The following is a 25,138-nucleotide window of genomic DNA, read 5'->3' on the forward strand; positions in this document are numbered from 1 at the left end:
ACGATTCACGAAAGCTGCCACACAAAGCCATTGGGCTGCGGCCTAATTAGACGAGCACTGATGGCTCGACCTGATTGACTTTGTTTCGGAGCTGCGATGCGTGCAAGGACGGTAATTGAGCCGTGAAAGTGTCCAAATACGGATACATGGAATGATCCTGGGAAATGAGCTTTTGTCTGGGATTTGAGGCCCGTTTTCGCTTGTTGTGTCACTACTGTGCATTAATAGCTTCAAAAAACATGGTTATACAGAGAAAACGTATGATGAAATTTGAACATTATGTTCGCGGTTCCCAATTACAAGAACGCATGTTCACGATTTTAGGAACTGATTATTTCTCCGTGTACTCTGCCGAGAAACCTTTTAACTTTTGATTGTAAAATTAATCACTGATCAACGACAACAGGGTCTATTTGAAAAGTTTGCATGTGCTCAAATTAGGACGTTCATCACGCTTATTACGACTCGTCTGGATCCCACCATAGACAGATCAAGGGCATCCAATCTACGCACTCATCACCATCAACAACAATCATCCCGTTTGCCCCAGTGTGCCTAAAAATCTTCAAAGCCAACCAACGAACGATGCCCGTTCCCGGGACCCAATCCGGAATTTTCCCTACAGGCCACTTTACAGGCAGCCATCCCAACCCCGTTTCAAATCCAACAAACCAACTAGACAGACGCCCCCGGCCATTTCGGCAGGGAATGGCTGGCTCCCCGGGATCCAGCCCGAACCATTTCGGATTATTTATGACGTATTACTACTATTTACTTTATGATGATGACGATGGCGATAGTTATGGCAAACTGCCTGGGATGTCTGTCAGAGTCTGCCTAGTTTGGCTTGAGGCAACTCCACACCACACAACACCGCACACGTCGAAAGTCATTTCGGCGAGTGTCTCCTGTATGACGTTGTCGACTGTCTGTAGCTAGGACTGCACTCTGACAGATTCGACTGGATGAGTGCCAACTTTATGTTTCAGCAGGGATGCGTGTTACATGCTGGGGACCAGTACAGCAATGGTAGACTAACCTTTGGTGTGCAATTAGTAGATTAGTAAATAGTTTGCATTAAATCAAGGTTTCAAAGGAAACGCGCAACTCGCGCAACGGTTGTCATGATCACAGATATTCGTGAAATTATATCCTTTGTTGAATATTTGGTCCTTTATCAAGCATCCAAGGTCTTTTTGCTTTCATCACTGAGATAAGGCTATAATCCTGCTCTAAAAATGAACTTTTCACAGAAAGCTCGTAGACCCCAATGGATTTACAATATCCTTTTTTGATTGTTTGGTTTTTCTTGTTACATTCCAAGGACATTGCATTTTCTACCCATTTGAAGAACAGACAATAAAATTCACAAGTTTTGGCACAATCCAAAGGTCGTCAGTTCAAACCCTGTGGTGGATGGGAACTAGGTGCAAAAAGAAGTTTGGATTGCCCCGCCGTTTCAAGCCTTCGGCCACTTAGTTTAGAGTAGGAATCTTGCAATAGAAACCGCCAAGATCAATTTGTTTTGCTCATGATTTTGAAAAATTTGAACCAAGGGTTATCTCGATGACATCCTCCCCGCGTTATCGAACTGAAACTTGCGGCGGCGGCGGCGGCGGCATCGACGTCCATGTCCATCAGGTGTGACGGCGTTGGAAGCCGAGATAGTGCGTTCGAAGCGGTTTTATCTGGCCACAGGGAACGATCGCACAGTTGCCGGTGTGTGCGGCGGAACAATGGGATTTTAATTATGTTTGCTCTGTGGATTACACGAATAGTTCAATTAACAGGTAACGGCCTAGGGGAGTGGGCTCACCGGGTGACACGGTAGACATTTTCGGCGGGAGGTGTCGTCGCTGCGCAGGGTTGACGATAATGGCTCGGTGATGGGATGTCCTGAATATCTTATGGACTCCGTTGTCATCTCTTGTGTTTGCGTACCTGGGTCACACTATAGTGACATTGTTGAAGTTGATGAGATTTTACCCCAAAATGAGAATCGATTTAAAAACTATGAAAATGAGGCGCTCTGCTGATGATCTGCTATGAAGTCATTCAAAAACAGTGTACGACCCCAAAATGACAATATTGTTTGAAATAATTGGATTTTTACAAACATTAAATAAGCAACAATTTATAACGAGACAATGTCGTAATCAACTTTTTCCTTTCCAATTTCTAGGGCCTGTTCTCTCGAATCACGTTCCGTGAGCCGGTGTACCTGGGCGGATTCGGAAACATAACTGGACTGGACAAGAAGCTGCCCGTCGGCAATGGCTTCACCGGGTGCATCCGCAAGTTTGTGGCCAACGATCATGACTACAACTTCCAGCCGGCAGCCGTCACGCCCGGGGACGTGACGCGAGGGTTTGACATCCGTGAGTATCGATTGAAACAATAGAAGAGGAGCTAGGGGAGGGTTTTTCTAGAGCTGTCACAGGTCGTTTGAATTTGGATGAAACGTTTGCCGTTTGTTTTTATCAACACGAGATGAATTCCTGCCAGTTAAAAGTACTCCTAGAAAAATGTTGGGTAAAATGTATATTGATATTCTACATAAAAAAATATTGAAAAATTAATTTAATTTAAGAACTGTCCAGAATTCCATTCTCTACCCGAGCAGGGGTAAATAACACGGGAATACCAAATTTTGGTATTACTTGGGCAAATAACAGCGAGCAAAATGTGCCCTTGGTTGCCCAGTAATAGATGGTAAAATACCATGAAATCATACCAAAGTCTTGTATGTGGAAGGGCACAACAATACCAAACCATGTTATTCCAAGGGTAAAATAATATCTCAAAATAAAACCATTTCAATACCAAGTTGAGGTCTTCTGGATTTTTGAACATTGCTTGTATACCAAAACTTGGTATTGCCATGGTTTCAATTTTAGGTATTCCCGCGCCCTTGGAAAATCATTTTTTTTGCAATTCCGTCGTGAAACTACTTACTTTTCCTGTCATTCTTGAACGACGAAATAGCCTACTTTTCTGTACCAAAAATAACAGAATCGAATAGCAACACTTTTCAAAATAAATGCTGAAAAGTTTTACTTTTCAGCACTGAAATGGGTGCTGAAAAGTTGAACTTTTCAGCACTTGTTTCGAAAAGAAACACTTTTCAAAATTTTTTTGATTTAAACGAATTATTGACAAAATACATGAAAATTCGACTTAAAATTTCACTCAATGGGTGTTTTTCGAAATTGCAAAAAATGGAACTCGTTGCAAAACTTGATTTTTTCAGCACTCGTCGTATTTATCCAACTCGGTGAACCTCGTTGGATAAATGTACTACTCGTGCTGAAAAAATCCTCTTTTTGCAACTTGTTGCATAAACTACTATTTGGTAATCCTGTGGTCTTCTATATACATGATTTTGGTATGATTTCATGGTATTTTACCATCTATTACTGGGCAACCAAGAGCACATTTTGGTTGCTGATATTTGCACAAGTAGGTAATACCAAAATTTGGTATTTTCATACCATTTTAGTGCAGCAGTTGCAGTTAGTGAAAAAACGGAAATGATCCATATGCAACAGCCAAATCTACACACCTGATGATTCCATGTTGTTCTTAGTGATATTCTTCACCACACCGAATGCATTTGTCATTGAAGAACGGCCTGTGCTTGAAGTTCTTGAAGCTTCTGAAAAATAACAAGATTGAAAAATAAGTGTTATTAAAATGAAACTGGATTGAAATTCACCAAAATTCAATAATCTTTCGATTGACTTGTTTTTCAAAGTATTTGGTTAGAAATTTCAACAAGTTAAAAAAAATCGTAATGGGTATATCAAAAAATGTTAAAACCAGCTTTAACATTTTTTTTTTTCAAGTCATTTTAGCGCAAAATTTATTATCTTGTCCAAATTGGTAAAAAAATCCCATAGTTTCGGAGAAAATTGATGAAACCTTTCAATACCAAAATAATACCAAAATGTGCCATCCTGACTTCCACAATTTCAGGTAATTTCTGTAGGGGGTATATCAAAACTGTTTAAAATCAAGTTTGAAATTTCCGGTTTTCAATGAAAGCATTCGCTTTGAGACATCATTTTAGCGCAAAATTAATCAATTTGTCAAAATTTGTCAACATTTTTCCATAGTTTCAGAGGAATTTGATAAAACACTTTAATACCAAAATAATACCAAAACATGCCATCCCGACTTAAAAATTTTTCCACAATTTCAAGTCATTTCTGTAGGGGGTATATCAAAAATGTTTAAAATCAAATTTGAAATTTCCGTTTTTCAATTAAAGCATTCGCTTTGAGACATCATTTTAGCGCAAAATTAATTATTTTGTCAAAATTGGTCAAAATTTTCCCATAGTTTCAGTGGAATTTGATAAAACACTTAAATACCAAAAAAATACCAAAATGTGGTGTTCGATCATTGACAAATTCCGCAATTTTGCAATATCAAAACAATACCTTAAATTGGTATGATACCACATTTTGCTCTTGCATAATCCTTAAGACATATTTTAAAGGGTTCAGGGATACCAAAATTTGGTATTGATAGCAGAGAAAGGTATTATTACGCATTTCCCTTGTTATTTACCCATGCTCGGGTATGTTTGATTTGGAATGATTTTTAAGCAGCATTTTGAAATCTGCGATTCAATTAGCACTTGGATTCATACAAAAACCAAGTTTTCCGCGCGCTTGGAATTTTAAGCGATGAAAAGAGCCAAAGATGTTATTTAAATGAATGTTGCCTTAAAGAAATGGTTTTGGAGTAGTTCTCTAGAACTTTTTTAATTTTATCCTAATTTCTAGTTCTATTTTTTTTTATTTCAATGTTTTTTCCATCAATCCCTCTAAAATAAAGCAATTTCAGATCATGAGTTTTTCATGCAAGTCTAAATACATTTTTGCGAGCAGGTGATACAAAATTCCCAAGTAACAATTTACGTTTTAATTCACTCTGGAAGAATATTTTAAAAGTCTCTGGAAAGATTCGAGCAAAAAACCGCTTTATCCTGAAAGCAGCAATAAAGAAGAGTTAAAGCAGCAATAAGTGTAAAATGGACCATTTTAGGAGGTTGTCAAGAGCGTATTTCAGGAGAGTTCTAGTGCCAAACAGTATTGCTGTTGATTTTTAACGGACTCTCCAGATACTCTCAAGAGATCTAACAGAACTTATTCTAAAGCTAATCAAATTTGTAGCTTTATTGAAGATCTCTTAGTAGCTGCAATAAAACATGATTTAAACTTTTATATTCTTGATTAGGATAAATTATATTTAATCAAGCAAATATGGGTGCAAGATTTACTTTATTAAATCCAACTAATCTTTGAAACTTTTAACGACAAATAGTTAACTTTATTCGGTGACATGAATATAATAATTATATAAATAAGTGTTTGATTATCGATTCAATCATATTGCGAAAACCCATGCCATTAAAATTTCACCAATCAATTTCTAGAGATACCTCGAAAAAATAGACACCGAATACATTATTCTGTCAGAATAACTCTCATTTTTCATAAAATTTAAGCAAACTTTTCTTGTTTAGCTGTAATCATCATCATGGCGTCCATCTTGGTCGCTATTTTTTCATTTAAACATGGCGAAATTCGTTAAATCTATTTGTTCTGACTTAAAGCTATCAGAAAAACATCTTTTCTTGAGATGCTCTTGATCAAGAACAACGTTTCTTGAAAAGCTCTTGTTTAAGATTAAGCAAGGGGTTCTAGACTGGAGTGAGCTTTGACATAGTTTTAACCCAGAGTAAAATGCACAATACTGCGACCGTAGCGCATGCAAGTTTTAGCCCACTGGAGATAGATCCAAAAATCATGTGCTGGCATATTTTCGTCATTTTCGTGAATTACGAATAACGAGTTTTCGTCAAATTTGAATGAAACTAGGATTTCGTTCAGTTCACCGTTTTTATTTATTTATTACAACAGAAAAGAATACTTGTCACTTTTTTTCACTTGATGATTCGGAAACGCCTTCCAATGTTCAATGCCGAAAGCTCAGAAAGATGCACAACACTTGTTTCATCACCTCACGAATCTAAATTTGACAGAATTGAATCACTAACTCACATAACAATTACGAATGCAGTATGATCTTTTTTAATTTAATAAAAGAGCTTGCCCGGCACTTTAGAAACGTCTGATCTTCTTGCTGCTAAAAGTAGACTGAGTTTGACATTTGAAAGGTCAAGACAAAAAGATTTCGAATAAAGCTTTCCCTAAACAACTTGGTTTTAATACTGATTTGGTGAAGTCAATTTGATCTGGGAATATCTTCTTCAAGATAACTGTAAGTACATAAAAATGAGATTAATAAAACTTTGCTCCATGTTCTTCGAGAACATTTCAAGATTTTTTCAAAATAATTCTAAAACAGTATTTTGCTAAGCCCAAAAAGACTTGATAAAAGCTTTTATAAAAGCAAGACGCTTTATTCAAATGTTTTACAAAAACTGATAAAACTTAGGAGCATTTGGATTGCTACTTGGGTTGGCATGTAAATTTTCATATATATATTTACTTTGAAAATGGTTTTCTGATCAATGATTATGATTAGGACCGTTATGAAAAAAAAAAATATTTTCGAGGAAATAAATTACCTGGTGAGTTGAATTATGAGATCTTTTTATTTAAAACTGAGAAATACAGATTTCCTACATAATTTAAACCAGTCTAATCAACAGAGAAAAAAAATAGTAGGCAATTTGCTTAGTTTTTTGTAAATGTGTTTGCAAAGGTGTTTTTCGTCATTAAGTTTTTTTTTGTTTAAAAAAAAATGATCATTTTTCATAAATTTCATCTTGAAATGCCTATAACATAAAACCATGCACATCATCAAACAGTTTGCAAAGTCACAATTGATTTGTTTTGCATTTTAAAATTATTGGGTAATCCTCCGCCAACTCACACAGCATTTGCCCCGGCCCTTCTTCGATTATAAACATCACGAATTATCGCGCTTAACGAAAAAAAGTTTTGAAAAGGTTAGTTGTCGTCAATTATGGCCGTTCATCGTCACCCGCGACAGACACGTGTGACGAAACAAAGAGAAACGCAAAAAGTAACTTTTTCAAAACTTTTTTCGTTAAATCGCGATAACCCGTGGTGGTTTTCAGCAAACCCTTTGTGTCTACATATCAAAATTTTTGTAATTGCCTGCTTTACAACTTTGTCGAACATTTTTAACACTCTACAAAATATCCCTGCAAAGTTAGAAAAAACACGAAATTTTAAAATGAAAAATGACCCATCCGGATTCGAAAAGTACATTAAATTTCCATGTGCCAAAATTTTATACAGTCGAGAAACGGAAAATGGGAGAATTTTTAAAACATTTTTAGTGTTTTTTTTAGTACGCCAATAAATCGAGCGTCTAATTTTACATAAAAGTCCCTTTGACGCCAAATTTCTATCTCATCACCATTTCAGGCTGCAAATTATCGAAAAACATCTCTTTTTTCGCATGTTCAAAAATGAAAGGGGTCGTACCGCCCCTCCGTCCCAAGATACCAAAAAATGGACCTCGAATTCGTGATCAGGGACAAAAGTTACCCTTTAAAAAAAAGTTTCACGCAACTCGAAGAGGGGTCGGGGCAACTTTTCCCGATTTCGTGTGAGTTGGTAGAGAATAACGCTATTATTTTAAAATTTTGAGTCAAAACCCCTTTATATTTTTTCTTAAAATCAACGGAACAAGATTTAGCATCTTTCTAAGCTAAAACGTAAAAAAAACCTATTAATTAGTCCTCCAAATATTTCAAACAATTTCGGAACATAAAAAAGTAATATATTTTGGAAGTTTAACTTTCAGGCCTAACTGCAAATATTTTCAAAGATAACGTCACCACCACCCTTTAAAATTTAGTGGAAAAGGCAGGGGCCTAAACATTTCTTGTATGAAAATAAAGTGTAATCAACTGATATAAATTTGAAAAGCATTTTCCTACGTTTATTAAAAAACTTAACATAAAATAAAATAGAAACATCATCAGCATGTACTTTTAATAGTCAATTTTAAGAGAATGTTATCAAACTATGTTTTTTCATCAGAATTTTAAAATTAAGATTAGGGTAGGGTAGTCATCAATGAGACACTTTTGGTTTTCAACTTTCAACGATATTTCTAATTTTTTCATCAGCATGTTTTAATGAGCTTTTAGTTGCATTATCATTCTTTTAATGTGTTCTAACATTGACAAAAATATGAGATCGATCCGACATCTACAGCCAGAGTTATTCAACTGTCTCATTGTAGACGCACTTGGCAGGAACAATGAGACAGGTGGGGAACAATGAGACACTCTACGAAAATCAACATTTTTCTAGCAAAACATCATGTTTTTGTATTGTTCCATTGCAGGTGACTTGCCTTGAACATTTTAGAGCAATTTTGCCAACATGAAACTTTTAATAACAAAAGTTACACTAAAAAGTATTTCAATTTTGTAAAATCCATATATTAATACCAAATAACTTAGTATTTTTGGTAAAATGAAGTTAAAACTCTATAAATATGCCAAAAATCACTTTCAATTCATGTTTTAAAAGATTTACAAGGATTTTGAAAAGTTTAATGAAGAAAAATCGAAGTGTCTCATTGTTACCCATGGGCTGAAATGAGTGGGGAACAATGAGACAGCCCTGGATTCTGAGTTTATTCTAAATTTTGGCCAAATCTAATGAAAGGACATTGTAGCCCAACTTAATCCCTATGGAACGTCGAAAGAAATTTGAAGAAATATTAGTTTTGGTGTAAATGGCAGCCTACGAGCGAAAAAGTAATTTTTGTCCATAATTTACTTTTACACCCCAGAATCAAACATTTATGAATAACTTTTCAAGGGAGCGTCCATAACCAAAGCCACTAATATGGCAGACGTGCATCCAGTAGACACACCTTTCCCCCAAATATGAGCCTGATTGGTTGAAACTTCGACTTGTGAGAGCCATTTTATCATTGTTCCCCGTGTCTCATTGATGACTACTCTACCCTACTTGTGCTTCGAATTGCAGACACTGATTTGGAATTCGAACGCTCGTTTTTGATTATAAATCGCACAATTTTGGAATAAATTTTGCGTAAATAGCATTCTTCAAACCTCAAACAAGCTGTAAACATCTAAACAATAGATATTTTGTGTAACGATTTGCTTGGATTTAAGAAAGTCAGAATAACAATTTATTGCTTCTTTGTTGCTCAGGACGCCTTTGAAATGTTTCAGGTTTTTGGTAAACTTATATTTTCATTTAATTTCTTTTTAACCGTTCACAGTCTTTGAATAAATTTGAAATGAAAATGATAAAATTTATGAAATAACAATGATTTGACAGGTATTATGCAAATAATTGATATAACAAGAATAAATTACCGGGTTTGAAGCTTCCGGAGTTCATTTAGAAATATTTGGAATTGTTGTGAAATTCATATGTACGCACTTAAGTTTTTTACTGAATTCTGTAGTTAAAAAATCTCTAATGTTCAAATCGGTTAATCATCGATCAAAATGAATGCAATTCTACCGAATTTCGGTTGTGTGTTAAACAATAATGAATTTCGTTTCCGAATTTCGGAAAGTTTTTACCTAATTCGGTAATTTGAAAATTCGGTAAATTTTACCGAATTCGGTTCAAAATATAAAAGTGTATAGCATCGCAAAAAGTTTATTTTTCGCGGATCAATCCAAAATTCTAAACAGTCCTTATTATAATCTGGAACTTTGCATCAGATGAATCAGAAAATCAGTTCGCAAGATAAATTTTTGATTCATATGGAAATACTAATTTTGTAACAGAAAACATTTATGAAAAAACCAGTTATCCAACATTGATTTTTTAACATAAAAACATGTAGACAGGGCAATATAATTAAAATTAAAAATGCAATGAAAAGTCGATTTACGAAAATGTAGACAAAATGTAGAGAATTACTCAAATCGGTTAAATTACAGGTAAGGTTATGAGATTAAAGCAAAACTTAGTATTAAAATGGATTCAACAACTTATAAGAATGTAAGAATCATGTTAAACTAGGAGTCCCTTTCATCTGCCTAATTAATGAGTTCTATGATCAAAGAAATGTTTCATTTTCTGATGCATGCAAAATGTAGGTTAATGCACATGATAATATCGTTTTGCACATAAAAACCGAAATTAATCCCACCCTCCACTGACTACAAACGAAGAGCTCATCTCCAGTGACAGCCAGTAGCCGGCGTTATCTCGGTGACAAAAGTGAAAAAATTAAAACCAAAAAAAAAACAATTTAATGGAACCGAGAGCGCGCTCGCGAGTCCAGTTACAGTTTAATTAAACGATAATTAATTTTTAAGCTTTTTCACTCCCGTCTGCCACACTTTTCGAAATCTTTCGTCGCCATATTTTATAAAATGTTCTCTTTTTTTCTCTCCCTTCTTTCATTCCCATTCCATTCTCGCGATGGCCGCCGCTGACATTTGGGGTTGGCTCGGACATCCTGGCAACACTGCCCCCTGTTGCGCCCGCCCGTGTTTATCCGCCGGACGTCATCCGCGTGCGGGACCGTAATTGGGAAATTGCGCTCTTCCTTTCCACCCGACAACAACAACAACAGAGGAATGTGTCACCGATCGGTGCAGCCGGTATCCGTGTCAGCACGGTGGCAAGTGCCTACCCTCGGATGATGGCGCCATCTGTCTCTGTCCGCTGGGATTCGGCGGTGATTTATGCGAGATGAGGCTGGATCTGCAGGTAGGTTGAAGCTGTTTTTTGCAAGTGTTTTTCAATAACGAATATCAAAATTCAAAACAATTTAAACTATTCATATTTGGTATTTTAAGTTCATGCAAAATAGAACCACCCTAGGCAAAACTGGACTCAATCCGAGATTCAATCATGTTCTTGGGAACCACACTCGGGCACATTTTTCACCAACAGCTGTTACATTTGTAATCAACGCGTGACAACATGCAGTATGTTGGGTGTTGGATAAACTGTCGAGAGTGCGGAAAAATAATTAATTTTTCAATCTTGTCGAGGATCGTCGGCGGTTTTCCAATTTTACTTCAATTTTATCTCAATTATAAATGTACGATGCATTTACTTTAGGGTGTTGAAATGTTCTGTGTTTCACAAATTTTGGTTTAGTGGAAAGATGCACAGTGATCAGTATATCAAAATTATGTGTAAATCTAATGTTCCTATTCATGATAAATTTAAAAAAAAGTTATGATGACTTTTGAAGTGTACTTGTAAGAGAAAAGGGGCCAATTTTGCATAAATTTAATACGAGAATAGTTCAAGATTAGGGTGATACTGAACACTCAGAGCCAACCTATACAAATCGAAGTCGAAATAATTTTTGTATGTAGAAAATCAGGGAAAAGGTGATTTTCTTTTAGGGCTCAAATATTTTTACAGTTCCGTCGTGGAACTACCTGATTTTCCTGTCATTCTCGAGTGACGTGACTAGAGCGTCCTATTTTCCGGGGCTACAAAATTCCCATGTTAAAAAAAAAACAATTCCCGGGAATTCCCCGGAAATTTTAAATTTATCGAAAATTGATCTGATCCTGGTTCTGATAAGATTTTGCAACGAAATCGCTAAGAATAGCAAAAGCAATGGTTACAATAAGTGTAGGTATTATTTTTTAATCACAGTGTTTGTACAGTGAGCTCAATGATTCCAGGTTCCAAAACAATAAAATTGCTTTTAAATTTGTCTCTGTAACCAGTTTGAGCGATTATATTTCAGAATAATATTGATAATAAAATTGTATAGAAAAAAAATAATGCAGAAAATATATTTATCATTGCAAATATTATATCCAGAACAAATCTTTATGGTTTAAGCCCATGAATAAATTGATAAGCATTGAATTTGTCTAAAACATCATTTTTTTACTTATCACAACTCAAAGTTTTCAAATATTTTGGGAGAATTTCTAAAAAAAAAAATGTTTTGGCATTTTTTTTGTATAATACGGAGTAGTTTTTCAATTACCTTTTATTGATGCAGCATTTGGTTAAAATAAATTTCATAGCAATTACTTATGTAGTTTTGCATTTAAACTACTTAAGCCCTTGGTAGCTGTAGAGCTCTTTAAATTTTGAGCTTTAAACGGTTATTTCTCAAACAATTTTAAACAAATTAACTTAATTCATCTAGCACAGCCCTTTTTGGGACACTTAATTCAATTTTCATCCAATCAACAAATAAACAAGATCTTTTTCAGTTGGGAATAATTCAGAAATAAGTATTATCTGAAATAAACCTTGATATCCTCACGATTTTCAACCAATTTTTTAACTTAAAAAAGTATTTTAAAGAAGAACTCTTAAAATTTAAGAAAATTTATGGGTTGGAAGTTTAACTTGTTTTATGTGACTTTGCCAATGTTTTTTTTTAAATGATATGTTTAGGGGTCAACTCTGGCTGTGCTTTTTACTTACATTTACTATATTTTAAGTAAAGAGAAGTATGCAGAAATTGTCTCTGTTATCCCAGGCTATGCCTCAACGCATTTTTGTTTTCAATTTAAATGATAATGGTTCCATTTTATAGCAGAAATGTGAAAAACAAGCACACAATCGAAAAAGTAGCTGTTAAAATATGAAAATAAGATAGGAGCAATTCTTTACGAAATCGGTCTTTTTTCTTCAATTTTAATTTTTGTATTTTTTAATCCGGCTGAAACTTTTTTGGTGCCTTCGGTATGCCCAAAGAAGCCATTTTGCATCATTAGTTTGTCCATATAATTTTCCATACAAATTCGGCAGCTGTCCATACAAAAATGATGTATGAAAATTCAAAAATCTGTATCTTTTGAAGGAATTTTTGATCGATTTGGTGTCTTCGGCAAAGTTGTAGGTATGGATACGGACTACACTGGAAAAAATAATACACGGTAAAAAAATTTGGTGATTTTTATTTAACTTTTATCACTAAAACTTGATTTACAAAAAACACTATTTTTAATTTTTTTATTTTTTGATATGTTTTAGAAGACATAAAATGCCAACTTTTCAGAAATTTCCAGGTTGTGCAAAAAATCACTGACCGAGTTATGAATTTTTTAATCAATACTGATTTTTTCAAAAAATCGAAATTTTGGTCGTAAAAATTTTTCAACTTCATTTTTCGATGTAAAATCAAATTTGCAATCAAAAAGTACTTTACTAAAATTTTGATAAAGTGCACCGTTTTCAAGTTATAGCCATATTTAAGTGACTTTTTTGAAAATAGTCGCAGTTTTTCATTTTTTTAAATTAGTGCACATGTTTGCCCAGTTTTGAAAAAAATATTTTTGAAAAGCTGAGAAAATTCTCTATATTTTGCTTATTCGGACTATGTTGATACGACCTTTAGTTGCTGAGATATTGCAATGCAAAGGTTTAAAAACAGGAAAATTGATGTTTTCTAAGTTTCACCCAAACAACCCACCATTTTCTATTGTCAATATCTCAGCAACTAATGGTCCGATTTTCAATGTTAATATATGAAACAATTGTGAAATTTTCCGATCTTTTCGAAAAAAATATTTTTGGAATTTTCAAATCAAGACAAACATTTTAAAAGGGCGTAATATTGAATGTTTGGCCTTTGTGAAATGTTAGTCTTGATTTGAAAATTCCAAAAATATTTTTTTCGAAGAGATCGGAAAATTTCACAAATGTTTCATATATTAACATTGAAAATCGGACCATTAGTTGCTGAGATATTGACGATAGAAAATGGTGGGTTGTTTGGGTGAAACTTAGAAAACATCAATTTTCCTGTTTTTAAACCTTTGCATTGCAATATCTCAGCAACTAAAGGTCGTATCAACAAAGTCTAAATAAGCAAAATATAGAGAATTTTCTCAGCTTTTCAAAATATTTTTCAAAACTGGGCAAACATGTGCACTAATTTAAAAATGAAAAACTGCGACTATTTTCAAAAAGTCACTTAATATGGCTATAACTTGAAAACGGTACACTATCAAAATTTCAGTAAAGTACTTTTGATTGCAAATTTGATTTTACATCGAAAAATGAAGTTGAAAAATTTTACGACAAAATTTCGATTTTTGAAAAATCAGTATTGATTAAAATTCATAACTCGGTCAGTGATTTTGCACAACCTGAAATTTCTGAAAAGTTGGCATTTATGCCTTCTAAAACATATCAAAAAATAAAAATTAAAATAGTGTTTTTTGTAAATCAAGTATTAGTGATAAAAGTTAAATTAAAAATCACCAAATTTTACCGTGTATTTTTTCCAGTGTAGTCCGTATCCATACCTACAACTTTACAAATCGATCAAAAATTCCTTCAAAAGATACAGATTTTGAATTTTCATACATCATTTTGTATGGACAGCTGCCGAATTTGTATGGAAAATTATATGGACAAACTAATGATGCAAAATGGCTTCTTTGGGCATACCGAAGGCACCAAAAAAGTTTCAGTCGGATTAAAAAATACAAAAAAAATCGAATGACCGAAATCCTAGAGAACTGCTCATAGGCAAAATGTAATTATACGAACTGGTAGAATAGGCCAAATACTTCCGAAAATAAACATAAACTAAACAAAATAAATGCAAATTAAAATACTAAAAATAAAACAAGAAAAACTAAAAACAAGAGAAATATTTTTTTCGTAGAACAAAAGTTGCTCAAAATGACCTCCTGAAAAAAAATTAAAAAAAAGAAATAAATGGGGAGGTACAGAGTTAAGGTGCTTTCGACACAGATGTTAGATTTAGGTCAGATTTTTTTATGTAACTCAAAAGTGAACCTCCCGGGTTTTTAAATACACCAATGTTTTTGGGTCAAAATATGGTTCTTTTGAAATTTTCAGCCAAATTCGTGCGAAAAATTCCTAATTTTTGGGTAAAATTCTGGAGCCATTTAAAAAAAGGTCCAATAAACCAAATTTTCAGTTTTTGATTTTGGGTTTTTTTTAAATATTCCTGACTCAAGCCGGTTCCAAAACCCCAAAAGCAAAAAACTGGAAATTTGGTTTATTGGACTTCTCAAAAAAAAAAAAAAAAAAACCCAGAATTATTGATTTGAATTTTCAAAAAAACATCAACATGGTTATGATTTCGTTTAACAAAATCAACAAATTTGCACCTGAATGTCCAGGGACATATTTCAATCCAATAACAAGCCTACTTTATGTTCTCCTGCAAGAAATTTACTCAAAATTTGGCGAGCAGCCTAATCGACCACAAAATGTTCAGATTGAGCCCGGGAACATTTTGCAAAATGGATCACGCTATTGTGCCAAGGCCAAACGTTGGATTAATGTTTGAAAATGTCTTTGTACAATGTGCATGATAGTTTATTTTTATAATAAATTATTTTAATGATGTTCAAACTCTTGCAACAAAATAGACAAAATCATTCAAATGTAAAAACATTCAAATAAATATTTGACTCTTTTTATTTAAAAGTTTAAAAACTGTTTGGATTCGAGGTTGTCATTGAATCGCTTTTTGACAAGTTATTTTATTTCAAATACATATCTTATTTTCAGAAGAAGAAAAACTCAAAAAAAGTCATTCCAAACATTTTTTTAAAGTTATGGTTTTAGAAAACTTTGGGAGCTACCATTTTTTTAAAGCTTAAACTTTGATGTTCAATTGGAGCAAAATATGAGTTTCCTCGTTGCAAGATTGGTCATCCAATGATGAAGAAAGAAATATTGCGTGTTTTTTCTTCTAACCAAAAGGGTTGCACAATTTTCAACCGGTCATTACTGATGGAAATGAGAAACTCCTAACGGGAATGGTCCCAGCTTACCGGTCTTTCAGAGGCCAATTTTCTGTGTGTTTTAACGAGACCGGCCCTCAAAATGAAGCTCCTTTTCAGCCTTTCTTCAACGACCAATTAACAGACGGTTTAATTGCCTTTTTACTCGCAAACTGTACTAACTGTGTTTGCCAGCTTTTAATATTTTTTTTCTCTCTCTATTCATTCCTGCAGGTGCCTTCCTTTAATGGGTCCTCCTACCTGCGGTACGCCCCCCTCGGTGATAGCTGCATCATTTGGTTCGAGCTCAAGGTAAGTGAGAAGTTTTTTTACTCATTTTTTTTTTGTTTGGTTTTTGTGAAAGACATTTTCTACAAGTGGCTGCGCTGCGTGGTACGAAATTTAGCAATTTAATGGGCAGTTTTGGAAGTTTTTTTTAATGGCGGTGCTGTTGTCTAATGGTAGGTTCACTTTTAAGGAATATTCAAGATGTTAGAAAACTTTGTAAATAAGGTGATAATCAATAAATGATGGAATTATGGATGATATTATCACATGACCCATGTTCAAGCAATCAATGGAAAAAAACTCCACTGTATATTTTTCGCTGTGTCACAAAAGAGATCAACTGTAGTGATTTGAACAGGTTTTTCACCTCACATCAGTTACTAACTTCCCGCTCAAAGCTCCATAATTCCATCAAACAATTTCCAAATCTCTAACCGACCACGTAACACGTGCTCACGATTCCGATCGGCTTACGCAGAAATCACTACTAAATCCAGCCATCACAGCCGTGTATTTGTGTGAAAAACAACAAAACGCCACACCTGGCTGGCGGACACATCAAAAATCCAACTCGCTGAAACTGAAAATGATAATTAGCCAACGCCGATGTTGTTTAATGCATGATTTATAATTGCATAAATTAATTTTCCGCACATTAATATTCCGGGGTCCATCCTTGGTGTGGGCGGTGGGGCGTTCAAACCACTATCACACGCACGCACAAAATCATCACGGTCCAATTATAGGCCACCCTTCTTCCCCTTATTGCATGAATGTTTGCGTGTGTGTCTATCTATTACTGTTCCGTGGTGTCGAGGAGGTGCAAAAGGGAGCGAGATGTGATTGTGGACTCCACGTGTCCTGGCGGTTTGGTAACCACGTTTGGTTCCTGACTCCCACGTGGTGCGTGTGTGTGTATGTGTGCGCGCGGGTGGGACGTGTTCTAATTACCGCCCAATAATTGTGATCCACGTTGAACAATATTGTACGCGAACGCACACGTACACACACACACAGACTCACACAAGCGCACATGAACTCATCGTCAGATTATTTCCAGTATTTGTCAATTAGATTATGTGTGCGTGTGATTGCGTTCGCTGATTGTAGAAATTGGCTACAGGTACCGATGAATTTAATTATATAATTGAAATTGGCAAACTGCATTAGCCGGAACTTTGCTTGGCTGAGTATTCAGCTGGTGGGTTGTATCGAGAAATTCTTGGAATTATTTTGAATGTCACGGTCATTTCGGCTGTAAATAAAGCTTTTTTTGTACTTGATTGCATAGAAACTATAGTTTTTGTAGCTAATCAACCAGTGCGTTAGGAATCGAACAGTATAATTGTCGTATACGCGCTCCCCAAGCATGAGTGAATAACAAGAGAAATGCGTAATAATCAGTGCTTACGAAATTACGACTTTTTTTGTGATAGATGACAGAACACTCCAATCTTCTCTCTAGAAATCATTTCGCTCATAGAACGGTCGTTTGACATGCTACCGAGATTCTGACTGACTCTCCAATGATAGCATTCAAACTACTTCTGTTGCCACGCAGCAAACACAAGTAAGAGAGAGTAAAACAAGAGAAAGAGAAAGAGCACGTTCGGGCGGCTACTTGACTGGTGCTCATTTTTCGTTCGTTTCGTCTTTGTGTTGACGTTCGTCGGCTGCCACCAAGCAATGAGATCATGATAGGCGTTACGTGTCAGCGATTAAATTTCGTTTTCGGAAATGATCGCTGACAGAAAGTTTTATCAAATATCGAGCAGTCCCGTTCAGTGACAGATCCCTTTTTCAAGCATTGGTAATAATGCCTTTCTCTGGTATCAATGCCGAATTTTGGTATTACTGAACCCTTTAAAATTTGGTTTATGAATTATACAAGAGCAAAATTTGGTATCATACCAATTTAAGGTATTGTTATGATATTACAAAATTGCAGAATTTATCAATGATTGGACACAAATTTTGGATTTTTTGGTATTACAGTGTTTTATCAAATTCCTTTGAAACAGGGGAAAATTTTGACCGATTTTGACCGATTTTTAATGCGCAAGTCAATCGATAGTATTATTGAATGTTTGGTGACTTAAATCCAGTATCATCTCAATAACAAATAAAATAACAATTACAGTAACACATTCAATATTACATCCTTTTGAAATGTTAGTTTTCGCTTCGCTTCGCTAGGAGACGGTGATCTTAGCGGATTGCAGACTGGATTTTCGCCATGGGATGTGATGATTGTCTAAGCCCAAGTTGCCTAGGAATCGATAATTGGGAATAGAACCAATTCCACCTGAACCAGATTCTCACCACCATGGCAGCCGTCCATTGCCGGCCGCTCGCATCTCCACCGCGCACCAGGGGCAAGGATAGGGGATTTGGAAGAAGGGAAGTGTTGATCGCCTTCTATCGGATGGGGAAGTAAAACGTCGGTTCATTTGCATAAAAGAGGTTTTGGGTGACTCACCACACATAACCTTCGGACGCCTAGAAATGGGCAGAAACTTGCAACAGAGCCCACAAAAGACCCGGGGGTCGTTAAAGTGGATTGCTTTGCTTTGAAGTGTTGATGCTCCACTTTTTTCAGAGTATTAAGGGAAAATCTCCACGGTATCCTCAAGTAAGTTTCGCTTGAAGTTGGACGGTTTTTGGGAAGGTGAATGGTCTGAGGAGCCACCCTAGGCGAGTGGTAACGACCGTTTTACATTGTTGTTCGAATTCTTCGTGTTTTCTCATTTCTAATGGGAAAGTTTTCAATTCTTCTCATCTCTTATTGGATGAATTCTATCAGTCGCCCAGGCTATTTTTAGCGAGGAATTTTTGATTCAATTTCAATTGCGCTTGCAATCTTGCATGCAATATGTTTTAGTTCTGATATTCAACTTGCATTCAATTTGATTCTTTGTCCGATTCATGGATTCAACTTTATCAGTCTAAGTCCTCCTCAAGCTACCAATGCTCCACGGTAAAGTGGAAAGCATTTTGCTAGCCAATTTTAAGGACAGGGGATCGAACCCCGCCCTGAGCATGAAGTTTTTTTCATTAATTCAGAATTCAATGAGTCCAGAACATTCTCGTTGGGAGCAGATGGGCATCGAACCCAGGACTATTCGCTTATAAAGCGAACACCGTAACCATTCAGCCACGACCGCTTCCCTTATACCCTTTTGAAATATTACTCTTGATTAAAAAAAAAACAATATATTGTTTTCGAAAAGAACATTTCATGAATGTTACATATTTTAACATTAAAAATCGGATTATATGTTTCCGAGATATCGACATTAGAAAATGAGGAGTTGTGACCTGAAAAAAAACAATTTTCTTGTTTCTTTTATCCGCTGTATCTTAGCAACTTGTGGTCCAATCTTCATTGTTTCGTAGACGAAATTGTAGGAAATTTTCTGAACAGTTCGAAAAACTGTATTTTTGAAAAGGATAATTATGAACACTTTTTTAAAAAGTAAAAAAACCGGAATTTATCGAACCAAATTCAACGTTCGATGGCTTTATTATGAAAACGTTAGACTTTTAATTAAAAAAAAAGAAAATAGTACTTTTCGATTGCAAATTTGGTCTTACATTTATAATAAGGTTACTTTTTTTAAAATACTGCTACTTTTTTTATTTTATCAGATCTACAGATTAGAAAATTCAACAAAATGCAGAAAGTTTGTTTTTGCAATTCCGTCGTGAAACTACTTACTTTTCCTGTCATTCTTGAACGACGAAATAGCCTACTAATCTGTACCAAAAATAACAGAATCGAATAGCAACACTTTTCAAAATAAATGCTGAAAAGTTCTACTAAAAGTTGAAATTTTCAGCACTTGTTTCAAAAAGAAACACTTTTCAACATTTTTTTGATTCAAACGATTTATTGACAAAAAAACATAAAAAATTTCACTCAATGGGTGTTTTTCGGAATTGCAAAAAATGTTGTATGGAACTCGTTGCAAAACTTGATTTTTTCAGCACTCTTCGTATTTATCCAACTCGGTGAACCTCGTTGGATAAATGTACGACTCGTGCTGAAAAAATCCTCTTTTTGCAACTTGTTGCATAAACTACTATTATGTCACAAAATTTCAAAAAGCATAAAAAACAGTAATAATAATCAGGACTTCTTTGAAAGAAAACGCAAAATAAAGCTGATTTATTTTTAAATTTCTGTAAAAATTTGTTTAAATTAATCAATGTTATTAAACAACGATGAAAAAACTGCATTTAAATATTTTGAATATAAATAATATTTTGTAATTTATCCCTTTCACACCTTATGTCAATGTTCATTGGAGTAAGCTGGATACACTCAATGTTTACATTTGTTGGTAATACCTTATGAAAAAATCTAGAATTTAACTGACGGAAATTCTTTAAAATTTCCCAAGATTAATCCAATACTCCTTTTATTCCAATATATAATTGATGTCATGGGGTTTTATTTTGTACCTAGTACACCATATTCTTGATTTACACAACGAAACGGGGGTGTTTAATTCGAGAATCGTTTAAAAAAAGAATGTCCATGACTTAAATTGAGAATATGACTTAAATTAAGAATCTTTGGGATTTCGTTATTTGTCGGAGAATTTTCAAAATGTATCAATAGTATTTTGTTTGGTCATGTTATAAAAACATTTTAGCATGGTTTTGGAACACCTGGGATGTTCTAGTCCATCCGAAACTTCCGTAAATTTGGTGCAGCAGGCTAACCGAAGAAACAAGTTGAAACTTCAAAATTTTGACAACGGATCCTACCCAGAGTGCTTCAGTGAGTGCGGTAGGCTACAGTGCATTGTTGTAACAACTTATTGGGATGATCTGGGACATCAAGGACTCCTGGAGTTAAGATCTGTGGGTCTACCGCTGCAACAAGCAAGAGGTCGACGGATTTTGACCCGGAACATATCCGCAAAGCTTCAGTGAGTATGGTAGACTACTTTGCTGATGTATAGGAATGTCCTGGGTCATCCAAGGACTTCCTGGAGTTAAGATCTGTGGGTCTACCACCGTAACAAGCAAGAGGTCGACGGATTTTGACCCCGGAATATACCCGCATAGCTTCAATGAGCATGGTAGACTACTTTGCTGATGAGTAGGAATGTCCTGGGTCATCCAAGGACTCTCTGGAGTTAAGATCTGTGGGTCTACCACCGTAACAAGTAAGAGGTCGACGGATTTTGACTCCGGAATATAACCGCATAGCTTCAGTGAGCATGGTAGACTATTTTGCTGATGAGTAGGAATGTCCTGGGTCATCCAAGGACTCCCTGGAGTTAAGATCTGTGGGTCTACCACCGTAACAAGCAAGAGGTCGACGGATTTTGACCCCGGAATATACCCGCATAGCTTCAGTGAGCATGGTAGACTACTTTGCTGATCAGTAGGAATGTCCTGGGTCATCCAAGGACTCTCTGGAATTAAGATCTGTGGGTCTACCACCGTAACAAGCAAGAGGTCGACGGATTTTGACCCCGGAATATACCCGCATAGCTTCAGAGCGTATGGTAGACAACTTTGCGAATGTGTTGGGCAGACTTGGGTCATCTAAGGACTCCCTGGAGTTAAGATCTGGTGGTCTATCATATCTCCAGGGAGTCCTTGGATGACCCAGAACATCTCAACACATCAGAAAATTAGTCTATCATATTCACTGAAGCTATGCGAGTGAGTCCCGGGGTCAAAATCCGTCGACCTCTGGCTTGTTACGGCGGAAGACCCTCAGATCTTAATTCCAGAGAGTCCTTGGATGACCCAGGACATTCCTACTGATCAGCAAAGTAGTCTACCATGCTCACTGAAGCTATGCGGGTATATTCCGGGGTCAAAATCCGTCGATCTCTTACTTGTTACGGTGGTAGACCCACAGATCTTAACTCCAGGGAGTCCTTGGATGACCCAGTACAGCCCAACACATCAGCAAAGTAGTCTACCATACTCACTGAAGCTATGCGGGTATATTCCGGGGTCAAAATCCGTCGATCTCTTACTTGTTACGGTGGTAGACCCACAGATCTTAACTCCAGGGAGTCCTTGGATGACCCAGTACAGCCCAACACATCAGCAAAGTAGTCTACCATACTCACTGAAGCTATGCGGGTATATTCCGGGGTCAAAATCCGTCGACCTCTTGCTTGTTACGGTGGTAGACCCACAGATCTTAACTCCAGAGAGTCCTTGGATGACCCAGGACATTCCTACTCATCAGCAAAGTAGTCTACCATGCTCACTGAAGCTATGCGGTTATATTCCGGAGTCAAAATCCGTCGACCTCTTACTTGTTACGGTGGTAGACCCACAGATAACTCCAGGAGTCCTTGGATGACAGTACATCCCAACACATCAGCAAAGTAGTCTACCATACTCTCTGAAGCTTTGCGGGTATATTCCGGGGTCAAAATCCGTCGACCTCTTGCTTGTTACGGTGGTAGACCCACAGATCTTAACTCCAGGAATCCTTGGATGACCCAGGACATTCCTACTCATCAGCAAAGTAGTCTACCATGCTCACTGAAGCTATGCGGATATGTTCCGGGGTCAAAATCCGTCGACCTCTTGCTTGTTGCAGCGGTAGACCCACAGATCTTAACTCCAGGGAGTCCTTGGATGTCCCAGATCATCCCAATAAGTTATTACAACAATGCACTGTAGCCTACCGCACTCACTGAAGCACTCTGGGTAGGATCCGTTGTCAAAATTTTGAAGTTTCAACTTGTTTCTTCGGTTAGCCTGCTGCACCAAATTTCCGGAAGTTTCGGATGGACTAGAACATCCCAGGTGTTCCAAAACCATGCTAAAATGTTTTAATAACATAACTAAACCAAATACAATTGATACATGATGAAAATTCTCCTACAAATTACAAAATCCCAAAGATTCTTAATTTAAGTCATATTCTCAGTTTAAGTCATGGACATTCTCATTTTAAGTCATGACTTAAAAAAAGTTGCGTAAATCGAGAATCGTTTAAAAAAAGGTGACTTAAAAAAAGAATATGGTGTACAACTGCTCACTTTTAAGACACTTTTCTGGTAATGATTTTGCTAAAAGAATACATTTTTACTTTTATTGTTACTTTTATTGTATTTTGAGCAGTTTTTAGAGAACCGTGAAATTACCGAGAAATTTCAATGTTTTGTAATTGGCATGCCGCGTAATTTAGTTTTTTACCGTGAAAAGTCACTAGCCCTAGTTATGGTGCACCAATCCATTATATACAGTTACCTATTTTCATTTTAACTCATTAGGTGATATAACTTTAACAACATTAGGATACGCCGCTCTCAAATATTGGGTTAAATAATCAGGATGCTAAAAATATTATTTCACAACAATTCAGATAAAATTTCAAAATAGCAGTGTAATCATCTGAAACTTTTCTAATCTGAAACTATTCAAAATGCATTTTTCTACAATGATATTTACTGACAGCTTGATTGAACCAGAGAAACATATTTTGAATATTTTTTTAATCGATAGACCTTTCTGATGAGCCAAGAATTTTGAAGATCTTTCTACCCTTTTTTATGCACCAGTCGTTTATTTATGATTTAAGTAACATGTTTTTAATTTAATCCAATTGCTTTATAAATTTGCCTCATCAACATTGAGTTATACTATCTCTTCAATTGATCAAATTGACTACAGTAGTTGATACAACAAAGAGTATAATAACAATAAAGCACACCAAACTGATTTATGCACAATTATCCATGATAACAATATCTAATAGAAATGTGCATAATCCTTTGGAGAGCTGATTTGATTAGCTCAACTTGCATAACAATCATCCTCCACCATTGATTCTGCAGGACCACGCAGAACCACACACGTACCGGCAATTAATTATTCATTTATTATTCCCATTCCCGATCGAAAGTCAAACATTCTAACGCTATTCTCTCGTTCCATGTTCTCTCTCTCTCTCTCTCCCCCAAAAATGCCAAATCGATTGCGGTGGCCCACTTACCGTCCGCCCGCGTGGCCCCACACCACGCACGATGACCGCCAAAATTAACCACCTCCGGATTTCGAAATCGATACTCGATCGGCGGTGCTGCAGATTATCATCAAACCACTGCTCGAGGACGGACTGCTGCTGTACAGTGGCCACCACGATTACGGGGACTACATCTCGCTGTGTCTGAACATGGGCTACGTCGAGTTCACCTTCGACCTGGGCAGCGGACCGGCCACGGTGAGGTACGTATCCGCGGCAGGGGGTTTCCCTGGAAAATGTTGGTGCGGGATTAGAGATGTCTGGATTTGGATTAGGGGAGTGCGGGATGTGGGGGATAAACAAAATGTTGATATCTAGTATGTTACAATACAAATAACAACTTTAAAACTCTTAGATTTTTCATATTTAAAATTTCAGATGATTTTAAGGGAGCTGTAAACTGAATTGAAATAATTCAAACTACACTGTATTTTGAAAATTTTGGAGCGAAAAAGTTTAAAAAAAAAACACACCACTGCATCCCCTACCAAAACAGCTGACGTTGATGTGATAATTTAGCAACTTATACCCCCTCCAAAACCGGGAGCCGAATGCCACCACATGGCAGCTAGTCAGCTGCATGTCGGTCCGAGCTCGTGTCCCGAGACTGGTCCCAGAGGCAACATGGATTGGCTTTCGTCCGGGCCCCAAAACTCGGACCCGGCCGATGAATGTTGAATTATCGAAATTAGGCTTCCCTTGCGCGCTCGTACACCCTAATGGTGTCCAAATAGACATGCCCCACCGAAAGAGAGCGCTTCGTAAGGTCAGGTCTGATTGGGCAGTGGCTTGTGGGTGGCGTAATTAAAGCTAAGGGGTGGGGGGAGGAATGACCCAACCTCCTCTTGATGGCTCAGTTGACCGATTCGGTGTGGGGTTTGTGATTAGCAGCTTGGGTGGGTAAAAGTGGGATTTGTGACATTTAATTAGGGGTTGGATCGGTTTGCTTATTGATACTGGACCGGCAGTGAAAGGCGACATTTTCGGGGACGATGCGGAAGATGAAAGAAGCTTTTTCGAGTTGGTGAAATGGTAATCGACAACGAGGATGAATGATGGCATTTGATTAATGCGGTTTAGATTCTTAAAGCTCTCTTGAGTACTTCCATAAAAATAATATT

The 25,138-nt window shown here is 36.2% G+C and overlaps 1 protein-coding gene across 1 annotated transcript in view; it reads left to right on the top strand.

Moving 5' to 3' along the window:
• Positions 1-25,138, top strand: part of LOC6037148 (pikachurin) — a gene marked incomplete at its 5' end in the record, with an annotated part of 226,670 nt that overhangs the window by 145,245 nt on the left and 56,287 nt on the right. The window contains 4 exons of the mRNA XM_038261273.1: positions 2,183-2,378; positions 10,591-10,727; positions 15,950-16,027; positions 24,081-24,220. Coding sequence (XP_038117201.1) covers positions 2,183-2,378; positions 10,591-10,727; positions 15,950-16,027; positions 24,081-24,220 — 551 coding nt within the window. The remainder of the gene's footprint in view (positions 1-2,182; positions 2,379-10,590; positions 10,728-15,949; positions 16,028-24,080; positions 24,221-25,138) is intronic.

Source organism: Culex quinquefasciatus, chromosome 3 (genome assembly GCF_015732765.1).
Source record: "Culex quinquefasciatus strain JHB chromosome 3, VPISU_Cqui_1.0_pri_paternal, whole genome shotgun sequence".
In the NCBI taxonomy this organism is placed as follows: domain Eukaryota; kingdom Metazoa; phylum Arthropoda; class Insecta; order Diptera; family Culicidae; genus Culex; species Culex quinquefasciatus.